The 15851-nt window shown below is 33.2% G+C and overlaps 1 protein-coding gene across 1 annotated transcript in view; it reads left to right on the top strand.

Annotated features, from left to right (window-relative positions):
* The window catches only part of LOC127289949 (microphthalmia-associated transcription factor), a 113071-nt gene that overhangs the window by 18111 nt on the left and 79109 nt on the right, over positions 1-15851 (top strand). The window contains exon 2 of the mRNA XM_051318282.1: positions 14800-15007. Within this exon, the coding sequence (XP_051174239.1) occupies positions 14800-15007 (208 nt within the window). The remainder of the gene's footprint in view (positions 1-14799; positions 15008-15851) is intronic.

Below are 15851 nucleotides of genomic sequence, written 5' to 3'. Positions count from 1 at the left end.
AAAATTTAATTTATCAAAATTTTTTTAAAAATTTATTTGAGTGTAGCTCAGTATCCGCTGGACCAATCAAAAAGTGCGCCATACATTTTTTGTTCGAGACTCCAGGGTTAAGACTTTGGCGGTATTCCCGATCAATTATTTTGCAAATTTATTTTTTCGAAATTTTTAAAAAATTTATCTGAGTGTGGCTCAGCATCCGCTGGACCAATCAAAGAGTGCGCCATACATTTTTTGTTCGGAACATTTTGACTATTTTTGTGGTGGTTTTCCCGAGCGATTATAACGCAAATTGAATTTTTCGAAAATTTTTCATAAATTTTTTTGAGTGTAGCTCAGCATCCGCTGGACCAATCTTAAAGTGCGCCATACATTTTATATTCAGAACTTTCTTCTAACTACTTTGGGGATATTCCGAAGTGATTATCTCGAAAATTTAATTTTTCAAAATTTTTTCAAAAATTTATTTGAGTGTAGCTCAGCATCCGCTGGACCAATCAAAAAGTGCGCCATACATTTTTTGTTTGAGACTCCCGGGTTAAGACTTTGGGGATATTCCGAAGCAATTATCTCGAAAATTTAATTTTTCAAAATTTTTTAAAAAATTTATTTGAGTGTAGCTCAGCATCCGCTGGACCAATCAAAAAGTGCGTCATACATTTTTTGTTCAGAACATTTTGACTATTTTTTTGGTGGTATTCCCGAGCGATTATAACGCAAATTGAATTTTTCGAAAATTTTTCATAAATTTTTTTGAGTGTAGCTCAGCATCTGCTGGACCAATCTTAAAGTGCGCCATACATTTTATATTCAGAACTTTCTTCTAACTACTTTGGGGATATTCCGAAGTGATTATCTCGAAAATTTAATTTTTCAAAATTTTTTCAAAAATTTATTTGAGTGTAGCTCAGCATCCGCTGGACCAATCAAAAAGTGCGCCATACATTTTTTGTTTGAGACTCCCGGGTTAAGACTTTGGGGATATTCCGAAGCAATTATCTCGAAAATTTAATTTTTCAAAATTTTTTCAAAAATTTATTTGAGTGTAGCTCAGCATCCGCTGGACCAATCAAAAAGTGCGCCATACATTTTTTGTTCAGAACATTTTGACTATTTTTTTGGTGGTATTCCCGAGCGATTATAACGCAAATTTAATTTTTCTAAAATTTTTCCAAATTTGTTTTCTAGTGTAGCTCAGCATCCGCTGGACCAATCGAAAAGTGCCCCATACATTTTATATTTAGAACTTTCTTCTAACTACTTTGGGGATATTCCGAAACGATTATCTCGAAAATTTAATTTTTCAAAATTTTTTCAAAAATTTATTTGAGTGTAGCTCAGCATCCGCTGGACCAATCAAAAAGTGCGCCATACATTTTTTGTTTGAGACTCCCGGGTTAAGACTTTGGGTATATTCCGAAGCGATTATCTCGAAAATTTAATTTTTCAAAATTTTTTCAAAAATTTATTTGAGTGTAGCTCAGCATCCGCTGGACCAATCAAAAAGTGCGCCATACATTTTTTGTTTGCGACTCCCGGGTTAAGACTTTGGGTATATTCCGAAGCGATTATCTCGAAAATTTAATTTTTCAAAATTTTTTCAAAAATTTATTTGAGTGTAGCTCAGCATCCGCTGGACCAATCAAAAAGTGCGCCATACATTTTTTGTTTGCGACTCCCGGGTTAAGACTTTGGGTATATTCCGAAGCGATTATCTCGAAAATTTAATTTTTCAAAATTTTTTCAAAAATTTATTTGAGTGTAGCTCAGCATCCGCTGGACCAATCAAAAAGTGCGCCATACATTTTTTGTTTGCGACTCCCGGGTTAAGACTTTGGGGATATTCCGAAGCGATTATCTCGAAAATTTAATTTATCAAAATTTTTTTAAAAATTTATTTGAGTGTAGCTCAGCATCCGCTGGACCAATCAAAAAGTGCGCCATACATTTTTTGTTCGAGACTCCAGGGTTAAGACTTTGGCGGTATTCCCGATCAATTATTTTGCAAATTTATTTTTTCGAAATTTTTAAAAAATTTATCTGAGTGTGGCTCAGCATCCGCTGGACCAATCAAAGAGTGCGCCATACATTTTTTGTTCGGAACATTTTGACTATTTTTGTGGTGGTTTTCCCGAGCGATTATAACGCAAATTGAATTTTTCGAAAATTTTTCATAAATTTTTTTGAGTGTAGCTCAGCATCCGCTGGACCAATCTTAAAGTGCGCCATACATTTTATATTCAGAACTTTCTTCTAACTACTTTGGGGATATTCCGAAGTGATTATCTCGAAAATTTAATTTTTCAAAATTTTTTCAAAAATTTATTTGAGTGTAGCTCAGCATCCGCTGGACCAATCAAAAAGTGCGCCATACATTTTTTGTTTGAGACTCCCGGGTTAAGACTTTGGGGATATTCCGAAGCAATTATCTCGAAAATTTAATTTTTCAAAATTTTTTAAAAAATTTATTTGAGTGTAGCTCAGCATCCGCTGGACCAATCAAAAAGTGCGTCATACATTTTTTGTTCAGAACATTTTGACTATTTTTTTGGTGGTATTCCCGAGCGATTATAACGCAAATTGAATTTTTCGAAAATTTTTCATAAATTTTTTTGAGTGTAGCTCAGCATCTGCTGGACCAATCTTAAAGTGCGCCATACATTTTATATTCAGAACTTTCTTCTAACTACTTTGGGGATATTCCGAAGTGATTATCTCGAAAATTTAATTTTTCAAAATTTTTTCAAAAATTTATTTGAGTGTAGCTCAGCATCCGCTGGACCAATCAAAAAGTGCGCCATACATTTTTTGTTTGAGACTCCCGGGTTAAGACTTTGGGGATATTCCGAAGCAATTATCTAGAAAATTTAATTTTTCAAAATTTTTTCAAAAATTTATTTGAGTGTAGCTCAGCATCCGCTGGACCAATCAAAAAGTGCGCCATACATTTTTTGTTCAGAACATTTTGACTATTTTTTTGGTGGTATTCCCGAGCGATTATAACGCAAATTTAATTTTTCTAAAATTTTTCCAAATTTGTTTTCTAGTGTAGCTCAGCATCCGCTGGACCAATCGAAAAGTGCCCCATACATTTTATATTTAGAACTTTCTTCTAACTACTTTGGGGATATTCCGAAACGATTATCTCGAAAATTTAATTTTTCAAAATTTTTTCAAAAATTTATTTGAGTGTAGCTCAGCATCCGCTGGACCAATCAAAAAGTGCGCCATACATTTTTTGTTTGAGACTCCCGGGTTAAGACTTTGGGTATATTCCGAAGCGATTATCTCGAAAATTTAATTTTTCAAAATTTTTTCAAAAATTTATTTGAGTGTAGCTCAGCATCCGCTGGACCAATCAAAAAGTGCGCCATACATTTTTTGTTTGCGACTCCCGGGTTAAGACTTTGGGTATATTCCGAAGCGATTATCTCGAAAATTTAATTTTTCAAAATTTTTTCAAAAATTTATTTGAGTGTAGCTCAGCATCCGCTGGACCAATCAAAAAGTGCGCCATACATTTTTTGTTTGCGACTCCCGGGTTAAGACTTTGGGTATATTCCGAAGCGATTATCTCGAAAATTTAATTTTTCAAAATTTTTTCAAAAATTTATTTGAGTGTAGCTCAGCATCCGCTGGACCAATCAAAAAGTGCGCCATACATTTTTTGTTTGCGACTCCCGGGTTAAGACTTTGGGGATATTCCGAAGCGATTATCTCGAAAATTTAATTTATCAAAATTTTTTTAAAAATTTATTTGAGTGTAGCTCAGCATCCGCTGGACCAATCAAAAAGTGCGCCATACATTTTTTGTTCGAGACTCCAGGGTTAAGACTTTGGCGGTATTCCCGATCAATTATTTTGCAAATTTATTTTTTCGAAATTTTTAAAAAATTTATCTGAGTGTGGCTCAGCATCCGCTGGACCAATCAAAGAGTGCGCCATACATTTTTTGTTCGGAACATTTTGACTATTTTTGTGGTGGTTTTCCCGAGCGATTATAACGCAAATTGAATTTTTCGAAAATTTTTCATAAATTTTTTTGAGTGTAGCTCAGCATCCGCTGGACCAATCTTAAAGTGCGCCATACATTTTATATTCAGAACTTTCTTCTAACTACTTTGGGGATATTCCGAAGTGATTATCTCGAAAATTTAATTTTTCAAAATTTTTTCAAAAATTTATTTGAGTGTAGCTCAGCATCCGCTGGACCAATCAAAAAGTGCGCCATACATTTTTTGTTTGAGACTCCCGGGTTAAGACTTTGGGGATATTCCGAAGCAATTATCTCGAAAATTTAATTTTTCAAAATTTTTTAAAAAATTTATTTGAGTGTAGCTCAGCATCCGCTGGACCAATCAAAAAGTGCGTCATACATTTTTTGTTCAGAACATTTTGACTATTTTTTTGGTGGTATTCCCGAGCGATTATAACGCAAATTGAATTTTTCGAAAATTTTTCATAAATTTTTTTGAGTGTAGCTCAGCATCTGCTGGACCAATCTTAAAGTGCGCCATACATTTTATATTCAGAACTTTCTTCTAACTACTTTGGGGATATTCCGAAGTGATTATCTCGAAAATTTAATTTTTCAAAATTTTTTAAAAAATTTATCTGAGTGTGGCTCAGCATCCGCTGGACCAATCAAAAAGTGCGCCATACAATTTTTCTTCGCTACTTTTTGACTATTTTACGGGTGGTATTTCCGACCGATAATCTCGCAAATTTAATTTTTTGTAATTTTTTCCAAATTTGTTTTTTACTCTAGCTCACCATCCGCTGGACCAATCAAAAAGTGCGCCATACATTTTTTGTTCGAGACTCCCGGGTTAAGACTTTGGCGGTATTCCCGATCAATTATTTTGCAAATTTATTTTTTCGAAATTTTTAAAAAATTTATCTGAGTGTGGCTCAGCATCCGCTGGACCAATCAAAGAGTGCGCCATACATTTTTTGTTCAGAACATTTTGACTATTTTTTTGGTGGTATTCCCGAGCGATTATAACGCAAATTGATTTTTTCGAAAATTTTTCATAAATTTTTTTGAGTGTAGCTCAGCATCCGCTGGACCAATCTTAAAGTGCGCCATACATTTTATATTCAGAACTTTCTTCTAACTACTTTGGGGATATTCCAAAGTGATTATCTCGAAAATTTAATTTTTCAAAATTTTTTCAAAAATTTATTTGAGTGTAGCTCAGCATCCGCTAGACCAATCAAAAAGTGCGCCATACATTTTTTGTTCAGAACATTTTGACTATTTTTTTGGTGGTATTCCCGAGCGATTATAACGCAAATTGAATTTTTCGAAAATTTTTCATAAATTTTTTTGAGTGTAGGTTAGCATCGGCTGGACCAATCTTACAGTGCGCCATACATTTTTTGTTCGAAACTTTTTCCCTATTTTATTGGCGGTATTCCGGAGCGATTATCTCGCAAATTTAATTTTTCTAAAATTTTTCCAAATTTGTTTTCTAGTGTAGCTCAGCATCCGCTGGACCAATCAAAAAGTGCCCCATACATTTTATATTCAGAACTTTCTTCTAACTACTTTGGGGATATTCCGAAGAGATTATCTCGAAAATTTAATTTTTCAAAATTTTTTCATAAATTTATTTGAGTGTAGCTCAGCATCCGCTGGACCAATCAAAAAGTGCGCCATACATTTTCTGTTTGAGACTCCCGGGTTAAGACTTTGGGGATATTCCGAAGCGATTATCTCGAAAATTTAATTTTTCAAAATTTTTTCAAAAATTTATTTGAGTGTAGCTCAGCATCCGCTGGACCAATCAAAAAGTGCGCCATACATTTTTTGTTCGAGACTCCCGGGTTAAGACTTTGGCGGTATTCCCGATCAATTATTTTGCAAATTTATTTTTTCGAAATTTTTAAAAAATTTATCTGAGTGTGGCTCAGCATCCGCTGGACCAATCTTAAAGTGCGCCATACATTTTTTGTTCGGAACATTTTGACTATTTTTGTGGTGGTATTCCCGAGCGATTATAACGCAAATTGAATTTTTCGAAAATTTTTCATAAATTTTTTTGAGTGTAGCTCAGCATCCGCTGGACCAATCAAAGAGTGCGCCATACATTTTTTGTTTGAGACTCCCGGGTTAAGACTTTGGGGATATTCCGAAGCAATTATCTCGAAAATTTAATTTTTCAAAAATTTATTTGAGTGTAGCTCAGCATCCGCTGGACCAATCAAAGAGTGCGCCATACATTTTTTGTTTGAGACTCCCGGGTTAAGACTTTGGGGATATTCCGAAGCAATTATCTCGAAAATTTAATTTTTCAAAATTTTTTCAAAAATTTATTTGAGTGTAGCTCAGCATCCGCTGGACCAATCAAAAAGTGCGCCATACATTTTTTGTTTGAGACTCCCGGGTTAAGACTTTGGGGATATTCCGAAGCAATTATCTCGAAAATTTAATTTTTCAAAATTTTTTCAAAAATTTATTTGAGTGTAGCTCAGCATCCGCTGGACCAATCAAAAAGTGCGCCATACATTTTTTGTTCAGAACATTTTGACTATTTTTTTGGTGGTATAACGCAAATTTAATTTTTCTAAAATTTTTCCAAATTTGTTTTCTAGTGTAGCTCAGCATCCGCTGGACCAATCAAAAAGTGCCCCAAACATTTTATATTCAGAACTTTCTTCTAACTACTTTGGGGATATTCCGAAGCGATTATCTCGAAAATTTAATTTTTCGTAATTTTTTAAAAAATTTATCTGAGTGTAGCTCAGCATCCGCTGGACCAATCAAAAATTGCGCCATACATTTTTTGTTCGAGACTCCCGGGTTAAGATTTTGGGGATATTCCGAAGCGATTATCTCAAAAATTTAATTTATCAAAATTTTTTCAAAAATTTATTTGAGTGTAGCTCAGCATCCGCTGGACCAATCAAAAAGTGCGCCATTCATTTTTTGTTCGAGACTCCCGGGTTAAGACTTTGGCGGTATTCCCGATCAATTATCTCGCATATTTATTTTTTCGAAATTTTTAAAAAATTTATCTGAGTGTGGCTCAGCATCCGCTGGACCAATCAAAGAGTGCGCCATACATTTTTTGTTCGGAACATTTTGACTATTTTTGTGGTGGTATTCCCGAGCGATTATAACGCAAATTGAATTTTTCGAAAATTTTTCATAAATTTTTTTGAGTGTAGCTCAGCATCCGCTGGACCAATCAAAGAGTGCGCCATACATTTTTTGTTCAGAACATTTTGACTATTTTTTTGGTGGCATTCCCCAGCGATTATAACGCAAATTGAATTTTTCGAAAATTTTTCATAAATTTTTTTGAGTGTAGCTCAGCATCCGCTGGACCAATCTTAAAGTGCGCCATACATTTTATATTCAGAACTTTCTTCTAACTACTTTGGGGATATTCCGAAGCGATTATCTCGAAAATTTAATTTTTCAAAATTTTTTCAAAAATTTATTTGAGTGTAGCTCAGCATCCGCTGGACCAATCAAAAAGTGCGCCATACATTTTTTGTTTGAGACTCCCGGGTTAAGACTTTGGGGATATTCCGAAGCGATTATCTCGAAAATTTAATTTTTTAAAATTTTTTCAAAAATTTATTTGAGTGTAGCTCAGCATCCGCTGGACCAATTAAAAAGTGCGCCATACATTTTTTGTTCAGAACATTTTGACTATTTTTTTGGTGGTATTCCCGAGCGATTATAACGCAAATTGAATTTTTCGAAAATTTTTCATAAATTTTTTTGAGTGTAGCTCAGCATCCGCTGGACCAATCTTAAAGTGCGCCATACATTTTATATTCAGAACTTTCTTCTAACTACTTTGGGGATATTCCGAAGTGATTATCTCGAAAATTTAATTTTTCAAAATTTTTCATAAATTTATTTGAGTGTAGCTCAGCATCCGCTGGACCAATCAAAAAGTGCGCCATACATTTTTTGTTCAGAACATTTTGACTATTTTTTTGGTGGTATTCCCGAGCGATTATAACGCAAATTGAATTTTTCGAAAATTTTTCATAAATTTTTTTGAGTGTAGCTCAGCATCCGCTGGACCAATCTTAAAGTGCGCCATACATTTTTTGTTCGAAACTTTTTCCCTATTTTATTGGCGGTATTCCGGAGCGATTATCTCGCAAATTGAATTTTTCGAAAATTTTTCATAAATTTTTTTGAGTGTAGCTCAGCATCCGCTGGACCAATCAAAGAGTGCGCCATACATTTTATATTCAGAACTTTCTTCTAACTACTTTGGGGATATTCCGAAGCGATTATCTCGAAAATTTAATTTTTCAAAATTTTTTCAAAAATTTATTTGAGTGTAGCTCAGCATCCGCTGGACCAATCAAAAAGTGCGCCATACATTTTTTGTTCAGAACATTTTGACTATTTTTTTGGTGGTATTCCCGAGCGATTATAACGCAAATTGAATTTTTCGAAAATTTTTCATAAATTTTTTTGAGTGTAGCTCAGCATCCGCTGGACCAATCTTGAAGTGCGCCATACATTTTTTGTTCGAAACTTTTTCCCTATTTTATTGGCGGTATTCCGGAGCGATTATCTCGCAAATTGAATTTTTCGAAAATTTTTCATAAATTTTTTTGAGTGTAGCTCAGCATCCGCTGGACCAATCTTAAAGTGCGCCATACATTTTATATTCAGAACTTTCTTCTAACTACTTTGGGGATATTCCGAAGCGATTATCTCGAAAATTTAATTTTTCAAAATTTTTTCAAAAATTTATTTGAGTGTAGCTCAGCATCCGCTGGACCAATCAAAAAGTGCGCCATACATTTTTTGTTTGAGACTCCCGGGTTAAGACTTTGGGGATATTCCGAAGCGATTATCTCGAAAATTTAATTTTTCAAAATTTTTTCAAAAATTTATTTGAGTGTAGCTCAGCATCCGCTGGACCAATCAAAAAGTGCGCCATACATTTTTTGTTCAGAACATTTTGACTATTTTTTTGGTGGTATTCCCGAGCGATTATAACGCAAATTGAATTTTTCGAAAATTTTTCATAAATTTTTTTGAGTGTAGCTCAGCATCCGCTGGACCAATCTTAAAGTGCGCCATACATTTTATATTCAGAACTTTCTTCTAACTACTTTGGGGATATTCCAAAGTGATTATCTCGAAAATTTAATTTTTCAAAATTTTTTCAAAAATTTATTTGAGTGTAGCTCAGCATCCGCTAGACCAATCAAAAAGTGCGCCATACATTTTTTGTTCAGAACATTTTGACTATTTTTTTGGTGGTATTCCCGAGCGATTATAACGCAAATTGAATTTTTCGAAAATTTTTCATAAATTTTTTTGAGTGTAGGTTAGCATCGGCTGGACCAATCTTACAGTGCGCCATACATTTTTTGTTCGAAACTTTTTCCCTATTTTATTGGCGGTATTCCGGAGCGATTATCTCGCAAATTTAATTTTTCTAAAATTTTTCCAAATTTGTTTTCTAGTGTAGCTCAGCATCCGCTGGACCAATCAAAAAGTGCCCCATACATTTTATATTCAGAACTTTCTTCTAACTACTTTGGGGATATTCCGAAGAGATTATCTCGAAAATTTAATTTTTCAAAATTTTTTCATAAATTTATTTGAGTGTAGCTCAGCATCCGCTGGACCAATCAAAAAGTGCGCCATACATTTTTTGTTTGAGACTCCCGGGTTAAGACTTTGGGGATATTCCGAAGCGATTATCTCGAAAATTTAATTTTTCAAAATTTTTTCAAAAATTTATTTGAGTGTAGCTCAGCATCCGCTGGACCAATCAAAAAGTGCGCCATACATTTTTTGTTCGAGACTCCCGGGTTAAGACTTTGGCGGTATTCCCGATCAATTATTTTGCAAATTTATTTTTTCGAAATTTTTAAAAAATTTATCTGAGTGTGGCTCAGCATCCGCTGGACCAATCTTAAAGTGCGCCATACATTTTTTGTTCGGAACATTTTGACTATTTTTGTGGTGGTATTCCCGAGCGATTATAACGCAAATTGAATTTTTCGAAAATTTTTCATAAATTTTTTTGAGTGTAGCTCAGCATCCGCTGGACCAATCAAAGAGTGCGCCATACATTTTTTGTTTGAGACTCCCGGGTTAAGACTTTGGGGATATTCCGAAGCAATTATCTCGAAAATTTAATTTTTCAAAATTTTTTCAAAAATTTATTTGAGTGTAGCTCAGCATCCGCTGGACCAATCAAAGAGTGCGCCATACATTTTTTGTTTGAGACTCCCGGGTTAAGACTTTGGGGATATTCCGAAGCAATTATCTCGAAAATTTAATTTTTCAAAATTTTTTCAAAAATTTATTTGAGTGTAGCTCAGCATCCGCTGGACCAATCAAAAAGTGCGCCATACATTTTTTGTTTGAGACTCCCGGGTTAAGACTTTGGGGATATTCCGAAGCAATTATCTCGAAAATTTAATTTTTCAAAATTTTTTCAAAAATTTATTTGAGTGTAGCTCAGCATCCGCTGGACCAATCAAAAAGTGCGCCATACATTTTTTGTTCAGAACATTTTGACTATTTTTTTGGTGGTATAACGCAAATTTAATTTTTCTAAAATTTTTCCAAATTTGTTTTCTAGTGTAGCTCAGCATCCGCTGGACCAATCAAAAAGTGCCCCAAACATTTTATATTCAGAACTTTCTTCTAACTACTTTGGGGATATTCCGAAGCGATTATCTCGAAAATTTAATTTTTCGTAATTTTTTAAAAAATTTATCTGAGTGTAGCTCAGCATCCGCTGGACCAATCAAAAATTGCGCCATACATTTTTTGTTCGAGACTCCCGGGTTAAGATTTTGGGGATATTCCGAAGCGATTATCTCAAAAATTTAATTTATCAAAATTTTTTCAAAAATTTATTTGAGTGTAGCTCAGCATCCGCTGGACCAATCAAAAAGTGCGCCATTCATTTTTTGTTCGAGACTCCCGGGTTAAGACTTTGGCGGTATTCCCGATCAATTATCTCGCATATTTATTTTTTCGAAATTTTTAAAAAATTTATCTGAGTGTGGCTCAGCATCCGCTGGACCAATCAAAGAGTGCGCCATACATTTTTTGTTCGGAACATTTTGACTATTTTTGTGGTGGTATTCCCGAGCGATTATAACGCAAATTGAATTTTTCGAAAATTTTTCATAAATTTTTTTGAGTGTAGCTCAGCATCCGCTGGACCAATCAAAGAGTGCGCCATACATTTTTTGTTCAGAACATTTTGACTATTTTTTTGGTGGCATTCCCCAGCGATTATAACGCAAATTGAATTTTTCGAAAATTTTTCATAAATTTTTTTGAGTGTAGCTCAGCATCCGCTGGACCAATCTTAAAGTGCGCCATACATTTTATATTCAGAACTTTCTTCTAACTACTTTGGGGATATTCCGAAGCGATTATCTCGAAAATTTAATTTTTCAAAATTTTTTCAAAAATTTATTTGAGTGTAGCTCAGCATCCGCTGGACCAATCAAAAAGTGCGCCATACATTTTTTGTTTGAGACTCCCGGGTTAAGACTTTGGGGATATTCCGAAGCGATTATCTCGAAAATTTAATTTTTTAAAATTTTTTCAAAAATTTATTTGAGTGTAGCTCAGCATCCGCTGGACCAATTAAAAAGTGCGCCATACATTTTTTGTTCAGAACATTTTGACTATTTTTTTGGTGGTATTCCCGAGCGATTATAACGCAAATTGAATTTTTCGAAAATTTTTCATAAATTTTTTTGAGTGTAGCTCAGCATCCGCTGGACCAATCTTAAAGTGCGCCATACATTTTATATTCAGAACTTTCTTCTAACTACTTTGGGGATATTCCGAAGTGATTATCTCGAAAATTTAATTTTTCAAAATTTTTCATAAATTTATTTGAGTGTAGCTCAGCATCCGCTGGACCAATCAAAAAGTGCGCCATACATTTTTTGTTCAGAACATTTTGACTATTTTTTTGGTGGTATTCCCGAGCGATTATAACGCAAATTGAATTTTTCGAAAATTTTTCATAAATTTTTTTGAGTGTAGCTCAGCATCCGCTGGACCAATCTTAAAGTGCGCCATACATTTTTTGTTCGAAACTTTTTCCCTATTTTATTGGCGGTATTCCGGAGCGATTATCTCGCAAATTGAATTTTTCGAAAATTTTTCATAAATTTTTTTGAGTGTAGCTCAGCATCCGCTGGACCAATCAAAGAGTGCGCCATACATTTTATATTCAGAACTTTCTTCTAACTACTTTGGGGATATTCCGAAGCGATTATCTCGAAAATTTAATTTTTCAAAATTTTTTCAAAAATTTATTTGAGTGTAGCTCAGCATCCGCTGGACCAATCAAAAAGTGCGCCATACATTTTTTGTTCAGAACATTTTGACTATTTTTTTGGTGGTATTCCCGAGCGATTATAACGCAAATTGAATTTTTCGAAAATTTTTCATAAATTTTTTTGAGTGTAGCTCAGCATCCGCTGGACCAATCTTGAAGTGCGCCATACATTTTTTGTTCGAAACTTTTTCCCTATTTTATTGGCGGTATTCCGGAGCGATTATCTCGCAAATTGAATTTTTCGAAAATTTTTCATAAATTTTTTTGAGTGTAGCTCAGCATCCGCTGGACCAATCTTAAAGTGCGCCATACATTTTATATTCAGAACTTTCTTCTAACTACTTTGGGGATATTCCGAAGCGATTATCTCGAAAATTTAATTTTTCAAAATTTTTTCAAAAATTTATTTGAGTGTAGCTCAGCATCCGCTGGACCAATCAAAAAGTGCGCCATACATTTTTTGTTTGAGACTCCCGGGTTAAGACTTTGGGGATATTCCGAAGCGATTATCTCGAAAATTTAATTTTTCAAAATTTTTTCAAAAATTTATTTGAGTGTAGCTCAGCATCCGCTGGACCAATCAAAAAGTGCGCCATACATTTTTTGTTCAGAACATTTTGACTATTTTTTTGGTGGTATTCCCGAGCGATTATAACGCAAATTGAATTTTTCGAAAATTTTTCATAAATTTTTTTGAGTGTAGCTCAGCATCCGCTTGACCAATCTTAAAGTGCGCCATACATTTTTTGTTCGAAACTTTTTCCCTATTTTATTGGCGGTATTCCGGAGCGATTATCTCGCAAATTTAATTTTTCTTAAATTTTTTTCAAATTTGTTTTCTAGTGTAGCTCAGCATCCGCTGGACCAATCAAAAAGTGCGCCATACATTTTTTGTTTGAGACTCCCGGGTTAAACCTTTGGCGGCATTCCCGACCAATTATCTCGCAAATTTAATTTTTTAAATTTTTAAAAAAATTTATCTGTTTGTAGCTCAGCATCCGCTGGACCAATCAAAAAGTGCGCCATACATTTTTTGTTCAGAACATTCTTCTTATCTCTACAGCGGTATTCCCGAAAGATTATCTAGCGAATTTAATTTTTTGAAAATTTTTCCAAATTATTTTTTACTGTAGCTCAGCATCCGCTGGACCACTCAAAAAGTGCGCCATACATTTTTTGTTCGAGACTCCCGGGTTAAGACTTTGACGGTATTCCCGATCAATTATCTGGCAAATTTAATTTTTCGTAATTTTTTAAAAAATTTATCTGAGTGTGGCTCAGCATCCGCTGGACCAATCAAAAAGTGCGCCATACATTTTTTCTTCGCTACTTTTTGACTATTTTACGGGTGGTATTCCCCACCGATAATCTCGCAAATTTAATTTTTTGTAATTTTTTCCAAATTTGTTTTTTACTCTAGCTCACCATCCGCTGGACCAATCAAAAAGTGCGCCATACATTTTTTGTTCGAGACTCTCGGGTTAAGACTTTGGCGGTATTCCCGATCAATTATCTGACAAATTTAATTTTTCGTAATTTTTTAAAAAATTTATCTGAATGTAGCTCAGCATCCGCTGGACCAATCAAAAAGTGCGCCATACATTTTTTGTTCGAGACTCTCGGGTTAAGACTTTGGCGGTATTCCCGATCAATTATCTGACAAATTTATTTTTTCGAAATTTTTTAAAAAATTTATCTGAGTGTGGCTCAGCATCCGCTGGACCAATCAAAAAGTGCGCCATACATTTTTTGTTCGCTACTTTTTGACTATTTTACGGGCGGTATTCCGGAACGGTTATCTCGCAAATTTAATTTTTCTAAATTTTTTCTAAATTTGCTTTTACTGTAGCTCAGCATCCGCTGGACCAATCAAAAAGTGCCCCATACATTTTTTGTTTGAAACGTTTTTCTTATTTTATTGGCGGTATTCCCGAATGATTAAAAAAAATACCAAAAAAAAAAATTTATCGTCTTTTTTTCAAATTTTGTTTTTAATCGATAAAATTTTTAAATAGCAAAACTTATGGTTTTTATATAATAAAGTCGTATTTCTTACGTCAAGATAAATCTATTGGTTTATATAAAGTATAGATTTGATTTAAATTAAAAGAATTAATGAAAGTTAAAAATCAAAAATTCACATTTTAGCTGAAAAATGTTGTATTCTCAAATGCTTATATTATTATATTATTTATATATGTTTATTTAAATGTTAATGCTTTTTCCACGAGGAAGTAGAGTTTTCTGCTGATCGTAAAGAGGAAGCAAAATATTCATGTAATGAACATATGAATTTTTAACTTGTTTGAATTGTGTTCTTTCTAATTAATTAATTTGTTAGCTAATTTTTTCAACGTTTAACAGTTAATTAATAAAATTTTTGCAAATATTGAAAATAATTATTTGTCATCATCGGTTATTATTTTTATTATTATTTAAATTGCGATTTATAAATAGAAGTTCTAAAGAGAGAATTTTTTTTCAGTCCTCCAACATTCAAGACTGCAACACCCACATCTCGCACACAATTGAAGCTGCAGTTGATGCGAGAGCAACTGCAGGAACAAGAGAGACGAGAAGCTGAAATAAGGCAAAATTTACAACAACAAAGGCCTGCAGCTGCACCTCCAAGACCTGTACCACCAACACCTTTACCAACTATTGGTGTCGATGTTCCACCTCAAGTTTTACAAGTTAGTATATAATATTTTTTTTCCATATATTTATTTTTAGCCTTCTTTTTATAATTTATATTTTTATCTTTCTCATGTTTACTTAAAAATCAAGAAAAAAATCTCTGTTTGAGAGAGACAAACATTTTTCTCATATCATTTATGTTAATGGAATGAAGAATTTTCATCTCTTAATTTTTCTTTTACACACCACTCACATAAAAAAAATAATTCATTTTTATATATAAAACTGTGATTGTGTATATATATATGCATTTTGTTGCGTACTCGTTCGAATAATTAAAAACAATTAGAATTTTTATTGCGAATTCATTTGTTTCCGGAGTTTTATTTTTATTTCACTTTACTTTGGGATAAATTTCGTTTTAAATTGGTAGTGTTTTTTTTATATTTATTCCTTTTTTTTATTTAAAAGAAACTACTAGTTTTTTTTTTTTTTTGCAATGTTGACTTTTTTTACTGTCCATATTCATTGAATAATAATATATTAAATTATTCTTCATATTCGAATTTAATTATTTGTTTTATAAGGGCAGAAAAATAATAAAAAGATTGATTAGTATTTTTTTGTATTTAATAATTATTTTTACAAATTACAAAAGGAAAAATATTTTTGTATAATAAAATTTGAGAACGGAAATTTTTTTTAAGCTTGATTTTATCCAAATTCGTATATATAGAAGTTTAATTATTGGAATGATTTTATGAAAATGAAGAGTTATTTTTTTCCTCTTTGTGTTGCAATTATCGAGAGGAATGACGATAGAATTGAAATAAATTTTTATTGTGACATTTCTCTTTTTATATATATATAAAGCCGAATTGAATTGTTGGTCGCGAAAAA

Source organism: Leptopilina boulardi, unplaced genomic scaffold, assembly GCF_019393585.1.
Source record: "Leptopilina boulardi isolate dan_hultmark-lab unplaced genomic scaffold, ZJU_Lbou_2.1 LbouV2_51, whole genome shotgun sequence".
Lineage (NCBI taxonomy): Eukaryota > Metazoa > Arthropoda > Insecta > Hymenoptera > Figitidae > Leptopilina > Leptopilina boulardi.
This window is presented reverse-complemented; position numbering and strand designations above follow the sequence as displayed.